The sequence below is a fragment of the Podarcis liolepis genome (genome assembly GCF_965112155.1).
Source record: "Podarcis liolepis genome assembly, chromosome: 13".
NCBI classification, from domain to species: Eukaryota; Metazoa; Chordata; class Lepidosauria; order Squamata; family Lacertidae; genus Podarcis; species Podarcis liolepis.
In genome coordinates, this window is record NC_139573.1 from 56,647,970 (window position 1) to 56,671,202 (window position 23,233).

Genomic DNA, 23,233 nt, shown 5'->3' on the forward strand with positions numbered 1-23,233 from the left:
ACACTTGCTGGATCCAGGGGTCGCCCCCCCCCAATACCCTCCTCCTCCTCCTCCGTTCAGTTGCTATGCTGCCCTTCAGGGAAGACCGCAGGGCCTTTGCTTTGGGCGCAGCCGCCTGAGGCGCCTCTGCCGCCCTTCCTCCATCCCCCCCCCCGCCGGAGCCGACCAATCCAAGGCGAGCGCGTGCGCGCGCTTAAGTCTTGTCGCGTGCAAAACAAGGGCGCTAAGAAGGGCGAGAAAGAGGGCGGGGCGCGAGGCGAAAAGCCCGCCAATGCTCTGCGGCTGCGCAGTGGCGGCGAGAACCCCGAGGCGCGAGGCGCGGGTTCTTCTCCTTCGGCGGCCATTGTGACGACGAGGGGAGTCGAAGGCGGGCGGTTAACGACCTCGCTGCGCTCCCGCCCCGGCTGGGGAAAGAGCGCGAGCAGCAGCAGGAGGCGCCTTTTCCGGCGGCGGGGGAAATGCGGCGCCTGCGGCGGAGGAGGCTCGCGCCGCCGCCTCGCACCTTCCTCTGCGCGCCGCTGCTGGTGGTGGCGCTCTCGGTGCTGCAGGGCCTCGCCTCAGGTGAGGGGCTCGGGAGGCGCTTCCGTCTGGCCCCGAGGGGCTGCAGGCGAAGCTCCTTGCGTATCAGGTTCTCCTCAAAATGTGCGCATCGTGCGCCCCGATCCCGAGATCGCCAACTTTTTTTGTTTTTGAATTAAGGTTTCTGGCATTTATAACTATAGGAGGCGAGCGCGCAGGCATTTACTCGCGTTTGTTTAGTGCAAAACGTAACTGCTCCCATATGTATTTCCCCAACTTCCTCCCAAAAATACTCCCGCAGTTCTTCATGATAGTAAGGAGGATGCCATGAGAGAGAAAACGGGGACTTGGGGATTCTGAACCGTGAAATGGTGGAAGTGTGGGTGCAAACTATTTCAAAAGAGAGGAGGATCTCAAGAAGTCAAGGCTTAAAAAAGAGCAATATAGTATTGATTTATTAAATTAATATACCACCCTTCATCTGAAAATCTCAGAGCAGTATATAATTGAAAGTGGTGGGCCAGATAACAAAGAATGGGTACAATAAGCCTACCAAGACCTGATTCTTGTTAGAAATGCTAAGAAAGCACTATACTGTATTTGGAGCAATAACAAGAAAGGAAGGTGATTTATTAAATTTTTATACCACCCTATACCCCCAAGTCTCAGAAACCCAAGAACAAACCTTGGCTTTACATTGTGGTTTGGAGAGAAACAAACCACAAACACTGATTTGGATATCCGGCTAAGCCAAGTTCATGGTTGTGTTGCTCTTGGGTGGACAAATAGAGGAATGCTAGAGCTTGTGTTTAAACATATCACACCTTGATTTAGCATTATGTAAATGAAGACAGTGTGTGTCTTAGCTAATCATAAGCTAAAGCATGACTTGAAAAACTTGGTATCTGAAGAAGTGTGCATGCACACGGAAGCTCATACCAACAATAAACTTAGTTGGTCTCTAAGGTGCTACTGGAAGCAATTTTTTTATTTTGTTTCGACTATGGCAGACCAACACGGCTACCTACCTGTAACTTGAAAAACTTACATTGCATTAATGGGCAGATTGTGGCCAAATCATAATAGTTGCACTCCATTTATGCTAGTCGGGTAGCTTCTGGAGTACTGTGTCTAGTTTTGGATGCCACATTTTAAGGACATTTACCCAACTGGAGCTGGTCCAGAGAAGGGTGATCAGGGTGGGGTGGGGGGCTGGAAACCAAGACCTATGAGAAACAGCTGACATGTTTAGCATGGACAAGAGAAATTTAAGGAGCAGTCCTCAAATCTCTCAAGGGCTGTTACAACAGAAGATTGAAAATATTTGTTTTCTGTTGCTTCAAAGGACAGGAATATATAATGTTGTTATTTAGTCGTGTCCGACTCTTCGTGACCCCATGGACCAGAGCACGCCAGGCACTCCTGTCTTTCACTGCCTCCCGCAATGGAAGTTGGTCAAACTCACGCTGGCAGCTTCAAGAACACTGTCCAACCATCTCATCCTCTGTTGTCCCCTTCTCCTTGTGTGCCCTCCATCTTTCCCAACATCAGGGTCTTTCCCAGGGAGTCTCCTCTTCTTATGAGGTAGCCAAAGTATTGGAGCCTCAGCTTCTGGATCTGTCCTTCCAGTGAGCACTCAGGGCTGATTTCCTTCAGAATGGATAGGTTTTATCTTCTTGCAGTCCATGAGAGTCTCCTCCAGCACCATAATTCAAAAGCATCAATTCTTCGGCGATCAGCCTTCTTTATGGTCCAGCTCTCACTTCCATACATCACTACTGGGAAAACCATAGCTTTAACTATATGGACCTTTGTTGGCAAGGTGATGTCTCTGCTTTTTAAGATGCTGTCTAAGTTTGTCATTGCTTTTCTCCCAAGAAGCAGGCATCTTTTAATTTCATGACTGCTGTCACCATCTGCAGTGATCATGGAGGCCTAGAAAGTAAAATCGTTCACTGCCTCCATTTCTTCCCCTTCTATTTGCCAGGAGGTGATGGGCCCAGTGGCCATGATCTTCGTTTTTTTGATGTTGAGCTTCAGGCCATATTTTGCGCTCTCCTCTTTCACCCTCATTAAAAGGTTCTTTGATTCCTCCTCACTTTCTGTCAACAAGGTTGTGTCATCTGAGGTTGTTGATATTTCTTCCGGCAATCTTAATTCCGGCTTGGGATCCATCCAGCTCAGCCTTTCGCATGATGAATTCTGCATATAAGTTAAAAAAGCAGGGGGACAATATACAGCCTTGTACTCCTTTCCCAATTTTGAACCAATCTGTTGTTCCATATCCAGTTCTAACTGTAGCTTCTTGTCCCATATAGAGATTTCTCAGGAGGTGATCAGGCACTCCCATTTCTTTAAGAACTTGCCATAGTTTGCTGTGGTCGACACAGTCAAAGGCTTTTGCATAGGAATAGAATAGAATAGGTGGAAATTGCAGGGAAGTAGATTTTGGCTAAAGATTAGAAGGAACTTAAAGGTAAGAGCTGCTTGACAGTGAAACTGCTGCATGAGGTGGTTACCTCTCCTGAAAGTTTTAAAATATTTGAACAGAGATTTAACAGACATCTGTCAGGCTTCGGCAACCCAGTCATATGGACAAGTAAAATAATAATAATGCAATCTTGGATTGCATATCCTGCACTGATAGCGGGTTGGACTAGTAGGTGACTCCCAACTCATTAATTCTGTGATTTCCTTGCCTGGTTTATGGTTATCAGGACAAGTAGACTGCTGCCTTTTTGTAAATAGTTGCCTAAGAGCTCATCCCCCCACATACCGTATTTTTCTGTGTATAAGATGACCCTTATTTTTTTTAACCCAAAATTAAGTTGTTTAGCTTTGGGGGTGGTGGGGGAGGTCACTTCCGCCAATCGTTCACCTGCCTGCCTGCCTGCCACTGCTGATAGCTTGCCACTCCCAATTGCACACCTCGCCGCAGCAACCAATTGCCCGCTTGCCGCCACCAACAGCCCACTTGCCGCAGCTGCCAATCGCCTGCCCACTTCGCCACAGCTGCCAATCGCCTGCCCAATTGCCACAACCAATTGCCAGCAGGCCTGGCCGCAGCCACCAATTGCTGCTGCCAATCTCCTGCTTGATGCTGCCATTAATCGCACATCCCTCCCTCTGCATTCACTATTTGTGTATAACACGACACCCAATTGTTGCCTAATTTTTTTAAGCAAAAAGCATCGTCTTACACACGGAAAAAAACGGTATTTCTGTCAGTGGCTGATTAACCTGTGGCCTTCCAGGTGTTGTTGGGCTCCCTTTGCCCTGCCCATTGGTCATGCTGGCTGAGGCTAGTGGGTATTGGGAGCCATGTAGGGCAAATTTTCCTGCCTACAAACACTGGTCATGCCTGTGCTGCTGCACTCATAGAGCTCACAACCCAGAAAGTCCTACATGTTACGTGGGGTAAAACTTTATTCTAGTAAATAAAACTGTACCAGGTCCTGAGGCAAACCTCCTTATGTGCCGGCAATGGGTTTCAGCTATGTCCACAAGGTTCTTCCTGCTGAATAGACGGACAAAGGACATAGTGGGTGTATTTTTTTTTAAATTTTACATTTATATCATCCAAAGACTTCAAAGAGACTCTCAATTGGCCTAAACTGGAAGTCCCAAACCAGTGCCTGCGGGTGCCATGGCGGAAGCCTTTCAGGGCAACTGGGGGACATCTATCATCACTCAGCTGTTGTTGCCCACCAGCCATGTGGAGCTTCTGGCAGGCACTTCCTCTTCCCCACAAAGGGCCTATTTTCCACTGGGGGGCAATATAGGGATAGCCTTACTTGCTCAGCATTGTTGCCCACCAGCCATGTGGAGCTTTTGGCAGGTAGTTCCTTTACTCTTTTGATGGACTTTTCTGAAGGGGATGTTGTTCTCTCTTGGGCAGAGCAAAAAAGAGAAGTATGTGTGTGTATTGTCTGTGTATGTACTGTTCACATATGTACAAGAAAGCATGGTGTGGCCACTAGGTATATTTTCCCTTCCTATTATTAGATAACAGCATCATTGTGTGTGGAAAACATCAATAAGGAGTGATCTCGACAATCAGAACCAGCAGGACATATCTGACTTCTGTTAGCAGTGGGCTGTTGCACTCTTTCTAATGTTGGGACTGGTGTCATGACACTTACTTAAAATGTAAAATGTGCCCGTTTGTCTCCATAGTTTGGAAGTCCCTGCATAATCAAATAATGTAATTGTAAATGGGAGGCTTGACTGGTAGGCCTTCATTACATACCAGTATCTCTAGAAGCCATGTGAAAATGTTTCTCTATAACCAGGCCTTTGGCTGAATAACATCCTACAACCATGGGAAGTGGGTTATTGATTTGCTTTTTTATTGTGTATTTTGTGTTCTCATTTTGTTTTTTTAATTTAGGAACCATCTGTGATCTTCAATTGAAGGGTTGTACACAAATTTAAGTAAATTTATAAATATCCTGACTGACATCTTCATGAACAACATATACATTCAATATATCTTTATGTCAGGTATAACAATTCCCTGCCACATTAACTCTACTTTTCTTCAAAGTAATTGAGCTTACAGAAACTTTTTGGAAACTGGGAAACATTGAGCTATAGCTGCTTCCCTTCCCAAACTACCCAAATCAAATCAGTCAGTCCTTGTTTTCCTCTACCTTATATTGCTATATACACTCAAATAAACAAAAACTTATAAGAAATACTTTATTACACACGGTCACCTGGATTGTTTTAAGTTTAGTTTAAAATCATGCATCAGGTTTGAAACCCCTCTGACAATTACTGCCTTATATCATGTGCTATACTGTACTGTGGCTCAGTTCACACATAAACTAAGCCAAACCATGACTTCCCACAGACGTACAGGTTCCCAGAGAACAGATTGCAGCCAATGTGTTCCACTAGTCTTGCTGTCAGGTAAGTCATGGTTTGCCTTACCTGTCTTCTGAACCCAGGCTCATCATTTATCTCCTCCAGAGAAGCCGCTAGTTGTAAACCATGGTTTATCTTAGCATTACATGTGAGCCAGGTCAGTAAGTAGTATACTGTGGACCGTGAATAAATATAAAAAGCATACTGGTATTTCTAGAGAGAAAGTGTAAGATCTATTCAAAATCTCTATATTCAAAGTGGTTTCAAAAACACATTGCAACACTTTTCTAATATATTTTTCCTTGAGTATTGTCATAAGAACTTTCTAATTATATTTCTTTTCTCAAGGAAAATGTTCTAAATTTTAAAGAACTGGTTTGGTTTTGGTTTTCAGTCTTTTATACTGTTTCTGAACTTTGATTTGATGATTTTTTAAAAAAAGCTTTTTGTAGAATTTAAAAAATAACATAACTGTCAGAGCTGCTTCCAGATCCTAGCTCACAGAGAATCACGCTAGCCAGCGGTCACTTGTAAAAGTCTTTTATTGAGTTACAGTTTCCATTCTCAAGCTGCTGCGCGCAACTCTACGTCTTAAGGGTTAGACCGGCGAAGCTCCGTCTGAATCTCCGCCCCCCTGTACACCAACTTAATACCCTAGCCTTACTCCACCTTTTCCGCCTGACTGTTCTTCTCTGGGTCCCTCTGCCCCCCGGGGTCTCTTCCTTCCGGGATTCTTCTGACGCTGACCCCCCGGACCCTCCTGTCTCCTTGCGCCGGGCTTTAGGACCTGGCTCCCTTTCCGGGCTGCTTACTGCGCCACCTTCCTGTGCATTTGAACTTGGCGCGCGCGCCCAACCTTCCACTTTCCGTCTGACCGTTTCTTCGCTCCCCGATGGAGGTGTGGCCACTCCTGACTCGTGCCCTCCCTCCTGTTGTGAGCTTCCAGCGCTTGATCCCTGGCGCCCTTCCTCTCCCCTGCTCTCTGTTGGTGACGCTGGTCCCGATTTCCAACTGCTCCCCTCTGAGCCCCCTCTGGCCCTTTCTTCCTGGGGTGTCCCCCTAGGCTCCCCCCTTGCCCTGGCCACTGGTGCTCCTTTCTGTGAATCTTCTGATTCACTGGAAAGACTCGGAGATCTCGGGTCGTCGTCATCACTCATCTTTTCTTCTGCCTCCTCCCCCTCGCTCTCTGTTTCCTCCCTTGCCCTTGCCTCTGCTCCTGAACCCCTGACAATAATGTTTAAAAAGAAACATATATGCATAATGTTGGTGCATTACCGAGCTTTTTTAATAGTACATTTATAAATAAATAGACGGTGTGTACTGAAAACATGCTCAAAGAAGTTTGATGTATACTCTATAAATCAGGTTTTTTTATTTATACTACTAGTATTTTGTATTAGCAGTTAAAGTGCTCCATCTTGTGGCTCTAGCTACTGCATGTTTTTTCTGTTCAGAAAATCTGAAACTAAAAACTTAGAAATATTGAACAGATGAGATGAAAGTAGCTTGAATAATAGATCAAGCTCAGGATGCTGGAAAAGCACAGGTATGTTGCTCAAAATAAAAACCCCAAAACCACTTTTCATATTCAGACTGATGTTATTTGTTGTTAATATAATATAAGATAAGATAAGATAAGATAAGATAATATAATATAATATATATTGTTATATTATAATACAATATAATCATATGATGTAATTTGTTGTTTATATTTGTTATTATAAGTGCAAGTAGATAAATAGGTACTGCTCCGGCGGGAAGGTAAACGGCGTTTCTGTGCACTGCTCTGGTTCTCCAGAAGCGGCTTAGTCATGCTGGCCACATGACCCGGAAGCTGTACGCCGGCTCCCCCGGCCAATAAAGCGAGATGAGCGCTGCAACCCCAGAGTCGGCCACGACTGGACCTAATGGTCAGGGGTCCCTTTACCTTTACCTATTTGTTGTTTAACAAACACTCAGTTTTATATGCAATGGATCCAGAGGTTTTAAGGACAAATTAAGTTAATTTTATGGATGCGGGTGGCGCTGTGGGTTAAACCACTGAGCCTAGGACTTGCTGATCAGAAGGTCGGTGGTTCGAATCTCCGCGATGGGGTGAGCTCCCGTTGCTCAGTCCCAGCTCCTGCCAGCCTAGCAGTTCGAAAGCACGTCAGAGTGCAAGTAGATAAATAGGTACCGCTCCGGTGGGAAGGTAAACGGCGCTTCCGTGCACTGCTCTGGTTCTCCAGAAGCGGCTTAGTCATGCTGGCCACATGACCCGGAAGCTGTACGCCGGCTCCCTCGGCCAATAAAGCGAGATGAGTGCCGCATCCCCAGAGTCGGCCATGATTGGACCTAATGGTCAGGGGTCCCTTTACCTTAAGTTAATTTTATCAGATGGGATCACATTGCCTCTGGTAGCAATTAGATTAAAACTTCCAAGATGTAAGAACTTGTTGAAGTTTTGTGGTCCTAGGCTTAGAAGAAATCACTACTCAAATGATAGAGTTCTAAAAGTGTTTAGATGTTTTGTTTGTTTAGCCCCCTGCCCTTTATGGTGCAGTCCCTATAAACACATCTACTCATAAATCCCATTAAGCTCAGTTGGCTTATTCCCATGTAACTAATTGCTTGTTAAATGTATCACCGCTATAATTCTCTCCTGTAAATAACACCCAAGGAAATATACAAATAATTATATTAATTAAATTTATAATTTCAATTCCAGAAACATTTAATACAAGGGTCTTATTTATTAATCCATTTATTAAAGTTTGCTGTCTCAATAATACGGAATTGTGATTCAGTAAGTGCTGTGAAATCTTAAATGTGTTGAATATTCAGTATCAAAGATCTATTTTAATATAAACATAGCAGAGTTTTAGAAAAAAGAAATAAAGCAGTATCTTTCACATTAATATATTAACTAGTAGAGAAACCATGACAAACCAATGATTAGTCTGGGGTTAACACATAGTTAAGCACACAAGCCTATTGTGCCAAAGGCCATATGGGCTTTCCTGTTAATTTCAGAGTTTATCCATAATTGCAAACCTTTTCTTTAGCTAGATCAGATCTCTTCATGTTTGACGCTTGTAAAATCAGGAGCTTTGGTAGTTTTGCTGAGAGCATCTTGCACTTTGCAATAGGAAATTTATTTACTGAGGAGGGGCCACTAGGGGCGCATCGGAAGATGGCTGACAATAACATCTCTCCAACCCACACGAGGTAATTAAGAGGCTGTGATGGGAGTAAACAGCCTCCCGCCCCCCCCAAGTGGGTGGGGGGGACTGCCCCTGCCTGCTGTGCCCTATACCACCCCCGAATTTGAGGCCGTGGGGCACTAGGCAGAAAGCCCTTGTGCGGACTTCGGCGCTCCTGGACGCTGTCTCTAATCCGTGCCTCTAGCTGCAGCAACTTCAAAAGAAACAGTTAGGAGGAAGCTAATGCACATATTTCAAGGAAGAAGGGGGAGTAAAGACTGCTTACCGAAGAGATCTCTGAGAAACAAGACGGGTGGGAGGAACAGGAATAAATCATGAGAAGACACACCAAGGCTCGGTATGTTCGGCAACGGGACTGGATGGGGGGGGCGGACTTTCCTTTCTTTTCTCTATGTGATTAACCAAGAATCCCCCCCACAAGTCACAATTCAGAAATGCCGTTTAAATGACTCAAGCTGAGGATTTAAGACTCTGTGGAGATAATTTTCTAACCAAAGCATGTTTTAAGGAGACTGTGGAAAGTATAAGAGCTTTGGAATGATGCAGCAAAAAATAGTGTCGCCATTTTGGCAAGCTCTGTTGAAAGACTTATGTCTGGGAGGAGGGATAGATCTGTTTTCATATTGTGGGTGAGCCTCCTCAGAGGGACTAAAAAAGGCGACAGATGCGAGACCGATGATGGAAAGAGTGCTTTTATTTATGAAAGTGAAGATATGTGGAAACCATCTCGATATAATGATTGGACAAACGGAAAATTCACACAGGATTAAAACTGGTGTTGACCTGCTTGAGATTATCAGAAGAGATCATAAAGAAAAAAAGAAAAATATACGAACAAGATGAGATGTGAGAACAGCAAGATAGGACTGGATAGAATTATGGACATTATTTGGACAGATTTGTGGATATTAACGCAGCAGCAAGAAGATGATTGGAATCCCCTTCGGAACTTGAAATATGGGTCCCCTCAACAAAAATTTAAAATTCGGCTTTGTAATTCGGAATTTATGTGATGTGATTTGATTTGATTTGATTGATCAGTTAATAAAAATTAAATTTTTTTTTTAAAAGGAAATTTATTTACTGAATATAAAAAGGTAAAGGTACCCCTGCTTGTACGGGCCAGTCGTGTCCGACTCTGGGGTTGTGCGCCCATCTCGCTTAAGAGGCCGGGGGCCAGCGCTGTCCGGAGACACTTCCGGGTCACGTGGCCAGCGTGACAAAGCTGCATCTGGCGAGCCAGCGCAGCACACGGAAACACCGTTTACCTTCCCGCTAGTAAGCGGTCACTATTTATCTACTTGCACTTAGGGGTGCTTTTGAACTGCTAGGTGGGCAGGAGCTGGGACCAAAAGACGGGAGCTCACCCCGTCGCGGGGATTCAAACCGCCGACCATACGATCGGCAAGTCCTAGGCGCTGAGGTTTTACCCACAGCGCCACCCGCGCCCCTTTACTGAATATAGAATGTGTTTAAAGTACAGTTGCACCTTGCTTTTCAAATGGAATCTGTTTGGGAAATCCGTTCAACTTCTGAAAATGTTCAAAAACCAAGGTGCAGCTTCTGATTGGCTGCAGGAGCTTCCTGCACTCAAGCGGAAGCTGTGTTCGATGTTCGGGTTCCAAAGAACATTCACAAACTGGAACACTCACTTCCGGGTTTGTGGCGTTCGGGAGCCAAAACATTTGAGTCGCAAGGCGTTCAACAACCAATGTACAGCTGTACTTTTTAAAAGAAGATCCATCCTCTTTCCAAATGCAGATAAAGAAAGGAATAAAAGGGAGGTTACCATAGAATGATATTTTATCTTTATCATTGTTATGTGTTTGCCATCTACAGCAGCTCTTCTAGTAAATCTCTCAGACTTTTAAAAATTGTTCTTGTATGCTGCCCTTCCAAGGAGCTCAAACGGCTTTTCATGGGAATCATTACATTGCATTCTGTAAGGTTACTTAGTCTGAAAGTGAATGAGTGACCCCAAAAGTGTGTGAATTTGATCCCAGCAGTAGCATCCACATCTAAAATTCTATCCACAGCACTGCACTGAGGCTGTGTTGGAGTTTTGATGTGATGGGTAGCTCTGGCATAATTCAAGGTCGGTTCTTCTCCAAAGCCAGCAAGTGACAGGTGGGATGGGAGGGGGATGCGCCACCATGGTCCTTGACCACTGCTTCATAACCTATGATTTATTATCATGCCTCTTGTTACAGTCACTGCCTAATTATACTGTATTTTTCGCCCCATAGGACACACTTTTCCCCCTCCAAAAATGAAGGGGAAATGTGTGTGCGTCCTATGGGGCGAATGCAGGCATTCGCTGAAGCCTGGAGAGCGAGAGGAGTCGGTGTGCCCGCGCTGGGCTCCCGCGGCTTGCGGAGAGTTTCCTGCATGCTGAAGGCTGGGCGCGCTGCGCTCAGCACGCCCAGACTTTGCGCAGCTGTCCACAAGGCACGGGAGCCCAGCACTGGGCTCCCGGGGCTTGCGGAGAGTTGCCTGTTCTGGGGGCTGGGGTCGGGGGAAGCTCGGGCTTCCCCCGCCCCAGCCCCGCACCTGGGGGGGGGGAATAAATTTTTTTCCCTTTATTTCCCCCCCAAAAAACTAGGTGCGCCTTATGGGACGGTGTGTCCTATAGGGCGAAAAATACGGTACTTGTTCAAGTTCATTGATTTTGTTATGATCAATCGTCATTTTTTTTATTCCTAAGAAGCTTGAATTTTTATGCTAACTTTTAAAAATTCTGTTTTGACAGTTCATACTTCGGCCAGTACAGATTCTAGTACATTGAAAGTTGTAGGATCAACCAATTTACCAGGTATAAAGTAAATATTTTAAATTCATTCATGTTAATCTTTTGAAGTCTTTTGAACAATGAAAATGTTATGGCTGGATTTTAAAATACTGTTTTCTTTAAGGTCAGTTATACTATTTATATGATTATTCTGTGACACTAAGACTGCAATCCTAAACATCTAACTTGGGAGGAAGCCCATTGAACTCAGTGGGACTCATGTCTGAGTAGACATGCATAGGATTGCCATGTTAGAGTGGTATTGACTATTGCAGAAGAATATACTTGCCAAAAATAATTCTAAATTTTTTAAAATAGTATTTAACTACAGTGGTGCCCCGCAAGACGAAATTAATTCGTTCCGCAATTTTTGTTGTCTAACGAATTTTTCGTCTTGCGAAGCACGAAATCCCATAGGAATGCATTGAAAATCAATTAATGCGTTCCTATGGTCAAAAAAAGTCCAAACAAAGCCAAATTTGGTACAACAACAGTTTATTAACTGCTCTTTAAAGTCACACATACTGTAAAGAGCAGTTCGAAAATTTAAGGGAAAATAAATTAACTTTATAAACAAAACATGTCTTTGTTTTTAGTCAAAGAAAAAAAGTCGCGAGACGTTTTCGTCTTGCGAAGCAAGCCCATAGGGGAAATTCGTCTTGCGAGGCAAATCGCGAACGGAAAAACCTTTCGTCTAGCGAGTTTTTTGTCTTGCGAGGCATTCTTCTTGCGGGGCACCACTGTACATTAAAACTTAGAATGAGGGAGCGTCAAAAACATATTCTTGAACAGTGCTGCTTTCATTTGATAGGTGGCCAAAGCAATATGGAATGATATAAAAAGGTGTTTGAAGTTGTACACGTGATGTTAGGGATTGATTAGCTGCTTGTGCGTAAAAACGTGCTCCCTCAGAGTTTGTGCGACCCCACAAACCTCCGTGTGTGACGGAGCTCCTCAGACATGTCTGCTCTAGTCACTAGTAGAGTCCGACAGTGGCTGTCTGCGGAAGCGTTTCCAGCAAAGGAGCTCCTTAACGGAAACGCGTCTCCTGGACTCACGGCGTGACAGTTTCCGGCGAGGTGTGGGTCTCCCTATGGGAGACTCAGATACCTCCCCACTGTTCTCGCTGGAAGCGTCCCTGAGCCCTCCCTCCTGCTCGCATTCCCTCAGAGAACCACTCCTCCCCCTGCTGGTCCCTGCTTCAGCTGTTGAGTCTCTTTCTTCCTCCCTGAGTCCCTCCACCACCTGATGCTCCGATGGCAGTTCCCTGACACGTGACTTTGTATTTTGACAGAGCAATTACCAGATTTTCCCTGTTTCCTCTTTAACGTGTACACATTTTTTTCCTGCTACTTGTGTCTAGTATGGTTTAGAAAGTCTTGGTTTTATCTTTGTTGAGGGTATGTAGGACTGGATCCAGTTGGCTTTTTAGTATGTGTCATTAAGCATGTTCAAACAGTTCTGAGTTTGTAGGATACCTGCCTATGTGTTTGTATCTTAAGTGCCAGGAGGATACAGGAGCCATGAGTGGGAGGGAACAGATGCTAGAAGAGGGGAAAGGACAAGGCCAGGAAGGTAGAAATAAAATAGACAGGCTGCAATTAGAACCAGAAAGGAAAGAGACTGATTCTGGGAGTAAGGGAATATTGCAGAATAGCATGGGCTGGTGAATGGAACTACTATGCTATGGACATTTAGATGTGGGTGCAGGGAGAAAAGCCATACACCTAGGAAATAAAAACAAAAAGGGGTTCTTGTGAGAAAAAGTCATCTCCTAGCCCTTGGAGTAAGGGTTTCACAAGGCAGTCTCTGAGGTCAAGAGACTATTTGAGATTCTAAGGATCCTGGGGACCTGGCAAAAAAAAGGGGGGACACCAGGATTGGCACCTTCTAAATATGGAGCAGAATGCACAAGAAAAGGTGAAGATGCAACGTATGGCTTGAGAATTAATCTTGCAATCAAAATACTTTTCTGTTTAAAGCACGGGTGTTAAACACAAGGCCCGCGGGCCAAATCCGGCCTGCCAGACCTCGTCATATGGCCCGTGTAGCCGCCGCCGGCTGCCAGTCTAGGGATTTGTTGTCTCGGCAGTTTCCCGTGAAGCCGCTGCTTTTATCTCACGATATTTGGAAAGCGCGCGGTTTCCCGCCCACTCCGCCGGAAGCGCCGCGAGGCGTTCGAAACCCGGCGCGAGTCGGAAGCGGCGGCGCGATGCCCGTGGAGGAGAACGGCGCAGGTGGGGAGCCGCCAAGAGAGGCCGGGCTGCCTCCTCAGGGTCCGGGGGGAGGGTGTTTATTGTGGGCTAAGGGGTCTCCTGAGCATGTGCAGAGCGCTCTCCGCCTTGCCCGCCCCCCCCCCCTGGTGGGATTATAACCTCCCTCATGAGGATAAGTCGGAATTTAGCAAAGTAGGGTGCAGCTTTCTTCCCCCCTCCAAAAAACAAACAAACAGAAAAGTTTGTAGCACTGATCCTGAAGCCAAAGTACAATTTTAGCATGCTGCTATTATTTTCCACCTCATTTTGCTTTGTAGCTGGTGACTGGTATCCGTGACTGGCTGGTGACTTGTTGTTTGTATTCTTGATGAATGCTATATTATAAAAAGACAACAACAGGGGGACAACGGAAGAATTTGGGAAATAGATGGTGGCAAAGGGGTTGGAGGTCTTTTAAGATAGAGCTTTCAGGAGCTAGAACCAACAAGTACCGTGGGGTGTGTGTGTGTGCAACACATAACAAGAAGCAACAAGTACTGTGTTTTATATATGGGTTATTTTGTGCTAGTTCTTAAGGCAGGCATATCCAAAGTCTGCTTTGGGGCCCAATTCGGCCCTCTGGCCGGTTTTATCAGGCCCCTGTGGCAGTTCATTCATTTATTGCTGTCAAATCCTTTAAAAAGGTCAATAAACCTTGGGGGGACATCCCCCAAAAAGCTCTTCAATCCTAAAAAAAAGCTCAACTTTGGTTGGCCCCCATGCATGTTCACTTCCATCAAATCTGGCCTTCTTTGAAAAATGTTTGGGCACCCCTGGTTTAAAGCATAGCCTTATTAGTAGAATTCCATTGAACTTTTGATGTACTTTGCTTTGCCTACAATTGATGATTAAATTATACTGTATTTTCAGTCAAAGTATACGTCAGGTTGAATCATAACAGTCCACGTATTCTATGTGTAACAAAGCGTCTGAGAAATTCAGAATTGATCGATCCAATATTTCAGTGGCATGGACCTGGAGGTGACCTGGTTACAGGTAAGGTTAGTTACCCTTTTAAGTCCAGCTGGCTGCATTTTGATGTTGTACTAAACTGTTTAGTGAGATGTGACTGAGCCATGCTACTCTGTATCCAAACCTCTCTAATTGCTTAGAATAGAGGTAAAATGACACCCCCCACACCCACACACCCCCTGCCCCCGCTTGGAAAAAGAACTCAGTGTTTCAGTGATCCCCTCCCCCCCCCCCCCCGAAAAGAGATAAATTCTGGTTAAAATGTTTTCTTACATATATGAGCCAGTTTTGCCCTGCCCTTAAAGACTTTGTTGGTAAACCCATGGCATAGCTTTTGTCTGGGGTCTAACGGTGAATTTTAGGGGTAGAGTCTAAACTTGAGGTGGTTCTGTCAATTTTGTTGTTTTTGCTTGAAAGGTTTGCTGCTCCCAAGCACACACCTTTAGCTGCTTGTTCTAGGCAAGGCTTGACATCTGGCTAGCAGCTTTTACATAATTGATGGGGGGGCTAGTTGGTTTTTTTTCATCTTGTGTACATTCTTACCAATGAAAAGTGAATTATTCTTTGGATTTTTCCATTGTATGGAATCAAATACAATGTTTTGGAATTTGAAGGTCTGCAGACTATTAATAAACGTGAACTGACCTACTTCAGAGTGAAGACTGAATTGGATTCTTCTGCCCTTAGCAATGGAGTTGCATAAGTGAATTGTATTGGCTGAGCTGGATTGGCAAGGCAGCTATAGCAGTGGCTCACTTCTCCGAAAGGGCATGGGAAAATGTGATGCTAATGTTCAATACTAAGATGAAGGTCTACCAGGCTTTATCAAGGGCTTTATCAAGCCCATTGCTTTATAGAAGTGAGTTGTGGACAACTTAAAACTTTCAGGAGTGATGCCTCAACGCCTTCCACATGCGCTGCGTCAGGAGGATTTTGGGTGTCACAAGGCAGGACAGAATTCCAAACAAAGATGTGCTTTCCCAAACCCAAATTCTGAGCATGTTTACACTCCTGTCTCAGTGACATCTACGCTGGCTTGGATGCAAGATGGCAGGATCCCCCAAGGACATGCTTTTGGTGAGCTGGCCCCAGGCCCATTGGCAAACCAACTCTGAGTTACAAAGATGTCTGCAAACTTGGCATGAAGCCTGGCAACATCAGTCCTGCCATGTGGAAATCCCTTGCAGAGGACTGCAGTACCCATAGACAGTCAAGTTGTTATCCATAGCAGTGACCAGAGGAGAAATGAGCACTGGTGGAGCATAGAGAGAAGAAATGCCATGGTGCATCTGCAACAGCACAACTGGATGCCTTCCTCTACCCCAGCTGCAGCAAAACATCTCTCTCCTGCATCAGTCTCTACAGCCACAGCAGGTGCTGCAATCTCCCAACAGCTTGACCTCACCTGCAAAGGTGCACTCCTCCCCAGACAGATGGATGCCAACAACATGACAGTTTTATTTGCTTGAGATTTATTGGAAAATAAAAAACCCAGTAGCCAATAATGGCAGTGAATTGGTGTACAAAAAGTTTCATTTAGTAATTTGGACTCTCAAAAGCCTTTCTTGTACAGAATATGTGCAATCCTAATGATTTCTAATGGTGGAATTGCAAAAGCAATTTCTAAATATGCTTTAGTTGCATCTGGAATTTCAAGGTGGAGGCTTTGCTTATTCTTGGATTTTCCTTCTCCCAAGAGACTAAGAGGCCTAAGGCAATCTTAATGTGTCTGAGATCATGACTGTATTCACATGGATTAAAAAAATAATTATTGTACAATAGTTTTGACTGATCTTTCTTTAAGCTTGCCCTTGAACTTATTTTCTGCTCTCCCTTTAGGCCAAACAGAACCTTCTTGATATTCCAATAATTACTACTAAAAGTTTTGCAACTAAAATAGCTTGTTTGTTTGCTTGTTTGTTTGTTTGTTGTCCTTTGTCCCATACTTCCTCCTGAAAGACCTGTGCTCAAATGTTCATTGCAATCTGCAGCTGCATAGTACTGACTTAGATTCCTCATAGGAATTAAATGGTCATGTCAGAATGTCTTGATTTCCATGCTAAGTTGTGCCCACCCCAGTCTCATGTAATGGGATTAAAGTGGCTGTTCAACAATTAATTTGTTGATAATTAATATCTCTAAAAAGTAATCACTGACTTTTTAGTTTCAAATGAATTATCCATTTGCACCAAAAATTCAGGTGTCTCAGATGCTGTGAAGGCTGCTGGACCAAACAAAGCCACTAAAAGATGTTGTAGCTGCAAGTATTGCCATTGGGCCACCTCTGGCTGATGGTGTTTTTCTCTCAGAGCATCGTACGTACAAAATTCGTCTTCCTCATCTATCAGTTGGTCCAGGGTCAATACATCTGCTATCATCCAGTTTTTCCACATTACCATCTTTTTTCCAATTATTAAAATAGGATTTTCTCACAGAGTAGGTTTAGCATGTGCAAATGAATCAAATTTATTTTTATTAGCGAATATATTCCATATCTTTCTAACTGGCTTAATTGTTTCAAGATTTGTTGGAACTTTCAAATATTTTGATTGTAATATTGTCCACCCAACTAAAGGTGTTATATGTTTATACTCCAACCTTTCCCAACTTAGGAGATTACAACCGTCAGCAGGTCTCCAGTGTTTGATACTTGTCAATAAATAAGCATGATGGTATAATTCCAAATTTGGAATTCCAAATCCACCTTCCTTAATTTGTAATTGCATTTTCTTCAACAATATTCTCGGTGCGTTTTCTGGGTATTCCTAGAAAAATGGTGTATGTGTGTTAAGCTGTTGTGGAAATACCTTTTTGGGTGGGTATGAGGCCTCACTGAGTTAGGAATGTGTGTGGCCAGTTTAATCTTTATTCTTGAAAACTAATGAGTCCCATAGAAAAAGCAATATTCACAGAAATCTATACATATTTGTGAGATATTGGGACCTTAAAGTGTAATCACTTGTTCATGCATAATTTTACTATCCATGAGGGTACTGAGATGTAGTTAGCCTTGGAATAAATATGGAAAGGTTGCAGTATGAAGCAACGGTTGGGTGGTGGTAATTTCTTTTTCAGTAAAACTAACTTTGTTACATTTTTTGAAATAGAAAATCAGACTGTGAAAATAACACCAACAGGAACTTTGCTATTCCGACACTTCAAAAATGAGTTCAGTGGAGTCTACACATGTTCTCTTGTTTTTAAGCCAACCATTGAACAAGATGAAAAAAGCTATTTAATCAAATATATCATTTATGGTAAGAAATTCACCTTCATTTCTGAACCATTTTTCCTTTTAAAAATATTAGTGGATTTGTTGGAATTATGAGGGGAAATCAGTGCATAGTTAAAAATCCCAGTTGAGTTTGGTGATGGGCTTCATTGTCCTCATTTCACCCTTAATGAGCAAAATCTAAACCATTTACATTTGATTCTCATTGATAGACAACACGTGGTATATCCCAAACAGATTTTCTTTAGTCTTCTCAATCAGAAGTTCTAGACTGGGGGTTACCAACCTGGTGCCCATGGGCGTCGTGGTGTCTGCAAAGGCCTTTGTTGGTGTCCCCAGGAAGCACTCTCTGACTTTTGAGTTGACAGGGAGCATATTCCAGATACCTGAATTCCTAGTTTTCCTAACTTTTAAGCAACTGAAATAAAGTTCATGTTTTATTGATTAGGAGTGCACCGGGGGGGGGGGGGCTTTTTTCCTTTGCTGTGGACTCCCAGCTCCCATTTGAACAAGCCAACTTAGCCATTGATCAGGGATGACGGGAGTTCTGAAGGGGTCCCCATCCCTGCTGTAGTCAGCACTTCCTAGAGAGCTGGTTATTTTCTTGAATTAAAGTTTTGCTGCTGCTTCCTTCTAAACTTATTATTTCATACTTTTCTAGGAATTGGAGTGAAAGGAATTGAATTGGGCAGATCTTATATTATTGTGGCTCTCTATAGCAGCTGAGCAGCCCTGTGGTGCAATTGACATCTGACCCAGAGCTTGCATAGGTGTAGATGCCACCTGTCAGCAGAAATCTGAGCATGGTGGAACATTTCTGATCTGCTGTGCTCATGAGAAACACAGCTTAGAACCAACCACTGTAATCATGGGCATGCTGAGTCAGGCATTATATCCATTGCACTGTGTCTGTTGGACTGCTCAGTACAGAGGTATTTTCAAAAGGTTGTTAAAATTACAATTAGAGTTCCAATAAAACATTCTAAACAGATGCATCGGACTGCTTCTGTTTCACTCTTTTTTGTTTTGTGAAACAAATCATTCTTTTGTATTCTCTTCGTTTTTAAAACAAGTTGTCTCTGAGATATTCTTATGTACCATTTAGATCTTCCCCGTCCACCAAGGGAATCGAAGTGACATACACGGTCTTTCCTGGTCCTTCCCCCAACAACCCTGTGATGGAGGATAGGTTGCCATGTCATAACTGACTCTAGGTCATCCAGTGTACTTTGTGATTAAACAGGGATTTCGGCTTTCCACTTCTAGTCCCAAACTCTCTTGACTTATCAAAACAGATTGGGAGATTGAGTTGTAATGTAGGCCTGGATAGGAACAACTGCATGAACCCTGGATGATGAAGAAATCTTTGGATTTGTGTTTCTTGAAGAGCGGCCTTTATGCTGCTGCTAAACTTCTTTTGAAACTAGGGGAAGTTTCAAAAGCAATTTGATGTAAGATATACTGTTCATAAGAAAAATAATAACCCACACGGCCTAACCCCTTGGTTGTGCCTGTTGTAGTTTGGATCTTTGGTGTAATCTTTTGCTTGGATGGCATTTTCCAAGTGTCCGTGAAAACCAAAACGTGTATAATAAAAGCATGTTTTGTTAATCAACAGTTCAAAATGTAACTCAAATAATTTTATAATACCATCAATAGAAGGGGAAAGCTGAAATGTTAATCTTGTGTTTTTCTTCTGCAGCTTACTCTGACCCTAACTTTTACTATGAGTTTACAGCACGATATCATGCAGCTCCCTGCAACAGTATCTATAACACTTCATTTGAGAAGAAGTTGCTTCAGATACTGACCAAGCTTGTCGTTGAGCTATCCTGTGAGGTTGCATTACGCAAATCAGAATGCCATCATGTAAAAATGCAGAGAGCTGGAATGCAAAATGAAATCTTCTTCACTTTTACAGGTAAAATTTGTTGCCTTTTGAAGAATTGCTTGAATAAAAAATGTTGTGATACATGTATTAAAAATGTTTTACTGCCATCAGCCAGATACATGGAAAGGCACTTTTTGTACAAATGCTGTCTGAAAAGTGTATATAATAAGTAACTTATTTGAATGCACAGTTGATACTGCATTTTTGGTAACTTTCCCGTTTTGTTAATTGATTGGATTATTTTAAAATATTTTGTGAATCAGAACATACTGTTTGAGATTTCAGTTGTTTCTTTGGAACAATTTTTTAAATCAGCTTTTAAAAAACCACTTTCTCATTTATTGACCCATAATGGCCTGCTTCTCAAGCCAAACTCTTCCAAACAGCAGCTTAGTGTGTCCACACATACCCAGAAAGGAGCTTGCAGCCCTATTGCTCCTCAGTCCTAATTGTTGTTACACCACATGGAGCTGTTTTCTGATTTGGGGCTCATGGGTCAGTTCTCTTCTCGCTAACCATGAGCTATAATCAAGGTTTGTTCCTGGTTACAGCTCGTGTTAGAGCGCAAGGAAAGAGCCAGGGATGAGCAGAAGAGCTGGAAATTCCTCTTCCAGGAGCCTACACACGTTTTGCTCCACCAGGGCTTAGCTAAGGTTGCTTAGGGAGAACCAAACCAAATCTTTGGCTACTCAAATAATAGTGATCTAGTTGCCCTTCAAAATGTAGACTTTTTAGTAGCAAAATATTGCAGCTTGTATCACAGACCATAATGGATGCCAATCCTGAAACTATTCCAAGACTCAAACGTTAAAAAAAAGTCTCTGTGTTGTCACTGAAAATAGTTGGGTGCTCTTTCAATTTTCTGAATATACCGGAAATCTTTCACTCAAATAAGGTACAAATAGAGTTGCGAATTGATTTGTTGCTGAAGGTCAGAGAAGCAGAGAATGATGTTACTGACATGATACTGAAGAGTAATGTTAGTATGTCGTTTTTTATTGTACGGCAGCATTTTAGTTCTTAGTAGCAATAACACAGGGTGGTGGTATCAGTGCACTAAATGCATTGATTTCAGTGGGTCTATTCTGAGTATGACTCTTGGATATCACCCACAGTTTTTCCACTTTTTAAGCCATTGCAGGATTGGTGTATGGCTTTCAATTGATTAATTTTTTTACGATAGCACTGTCTTAATTTCGTAGCAAGATCCATCTCCACAGTTTTGCATTATCACTGCTTTTAACATTCTAAGCTCTGTGTTTGGGCTAGAGCAGAGTTAACCTATTTAACATCAGAATGGGCTTAGTCCTAATCAAAAGTATGTGGAAGGAAATGTATGACTATGTATATGTATTTCTTAAAAACAATGAAGATGAGAGTTAAGGGACTTAGAAATGTGCAAAAACACATTGAAGTTGTAAGTTAAGGTGTTAACTTTTGTGCAAAATGTTTTCCAGCAGGCATGGGAAACCACCCTGTGGGTCATACAAGGCCCTCCAGGCTGCTTTCTCAAAACCTTGCTCACCTGCCCCATACCTGGTGGCTGCAGAAAATAGGCTTGCACATCAGTCCAGTTCGAGCAGTATCCTCCCCCACCTCCAACTTTGATAGGTGGGCAAGAATACCCACCTGGTGGCGATACCCACCAAGAATTACCTGGTGGCGATATGATGCCAGATGATTGACAGGTGGGTGATCTCACTCACCTGTCATAGTTGGCCCACTAGGGTGGGAGAGAGAAAGAACTCGCCTGTCGGGCCCAAACATTTCTCCACTCCTGAAAAAGCAACATCCTTTTTCAATTGTATGGGTATAAGAATATAATTGTAAAATTCCTAACAGTTGGTGACCCTTGAATAAGAAATAGGGCTTTTTAAAAAACAATCAAGTGGTATATAAATAAATAAACAACAAAGATTTTTGAACTTCATAAAATTCCTGAGATTTATTAAGAAATGTGGCTTAAAGGTTTGCATTTAAATGGATGCAGTTAATGACCTTGGAAAACATGAATGCTTTATGTTGTGCAATGTGTGTTGCTTCCCTTGTAAAGCAGAACATTATTTTACAGTTGCTTCTTTAGATACAGAGAAAGGCAAAAGTGTGTGTCAGAAAAGTTCATGCGACGTCACAAGAAGATTACGAAAGGTAGTGTAGATCCACCTTAAAGGAAATAAAAGTCAGCAGAAGTTTACCATTGTTTCTAACTCTTCATCATTTAAAAAGGGATTGGAATGTTTAAAAAGGTAATAATGATGACCCCTGGCTTTGATGACTTCAAAGGGGGATGGGATGCATTCATGGAGGATAGCTTTGTCAACAACTGTTAGCTGTGTGGAGCCTCTGGGTTAAAAGGCAGTAGACCTCTGAATACAAGTTTCTGGGAACTGTGATGTTTAGTCTTTGTGTTCTGTTTATAAGATTTCCCAAGGTACCTAGTCAGGCACTGTAAAAAAACAGGGTGCTGGACTAGATAGCTGTTGGTCTGATCTAGCTGTGCTGTTGCATTGTAAGGTTATGAGAAGATGGTTCCAAATTTCCTAATAAGTCCTTGCACCCTCAAAAAATAGTTTTAGAAGCCAGTTGTTGACACACATTATACAGTAGCATCACACAATGGATTTGAATGCATAATGGAAGCATGTTCATGGAAGGAGGAAGAAATTGCTTGCAGCATGTTGAGTTCTCCATGGCTTTTATTGTGCAGTAGTGGGTAAACTGAATGAACTACAAAGCTGAGAGAGGGCAGAATTTGCTTCAAGCTGAAAATACTACAGGATGTCAGATTTTGCTCCAATGAAATGGTGGTTCTGACTGAAATCCTTTGCTTTTTCCCATAAAGGTGAATGACCACCATTCATCCATATGGAGAAATACAAAGCACTGAATAAGAAACAGCATAGCAAAAGCTATCCACTACAATTTTATCTGGCAGAGGTTCCCCAGCATACAGTCTTTCCACAAATATCCTGCCGGTCATAATGATGGACTTCTCACTATTTAGAATTTGTAGTAATATTACTGGCTATTGCTACTAATGAGGTATTTTTTCATGATATTTTCTAATATTAACTTGAGAGTATTAGAAAAACATTGGAAACCCAGAAGCTGTATCCACATACATAGATTAATTAAGCAAAGAATAAGATAAATTGAACTTATTCTTTGGTCTCTGTGCAGTCACACACAATGGCTATGATCAAGAAGACTCTGACCAGTGGTTTTCCTTCTTACTTAGGGAAAGGCAAAAGTCATCTCTCACATAGTACTTTGCATTTCAAAAAGAGAAATTTGTGAACTTGCAGGTTTTCTGTACTCCAAACAGCAATTCTTATCTTGAAAAGGGCTTCCATCTGCAGATCAGTCTTCCCAATGTGAGCCTATCCATAAGGAACTCTGTATTGAGTGGATGGAAACATATCACTCCTACAGTTATAGCTACATTTTCACACAGGTGATTAGCGCTGTCTCCCACTGCTGGTTGCCTGTTGTGGGGCTGTG

General features: G+C 43.0%; 1 protein-coding gene across 3 annotated transcripts in view; it reads left to right on the forward strand.

Moving 5' to 3' along the window:
• Positions 1–218: 218 nt before the first annotated feature.
• The window catches only part of ZPBP (zona pellucida binding protein), a 37,190-nt gene continuing 14,175 nt past the window's right edge, over positions 219–23,233 (forward strand). Inside the window, exons 1-6 of one of the 3 annotated variants that reach the window (XM_083473327.1) lie at positions 219–561; positions 11,344–11,406; positions 14,508–14,633; positions 17,717–17,866; positions 19,544–19,762; positions 21,804–21,880. In XM_083473327.1, coding sequence (XP_083329453.1) covers positions 459–561; positions 11,344–11,406; positions 14,508–14,633; positions 17,717–17,866; positions 19,544–19,762; positions 21,804–21,880 — 738 coding nt within the window. In that variant the 5' untranslated portion in view covers positions 219–458. The remainder of the gene's footprint in view (positions 562–11,343; positions 11,407–14,507; positions 14,634–17,716; positions 17,867–19,543; positions 19,763–21,803; positions 21,881–23,233) is intronic. The other 2 variants (XM_083473328.1, XM_083473329.1) reach the window with 2 other exon arrangements.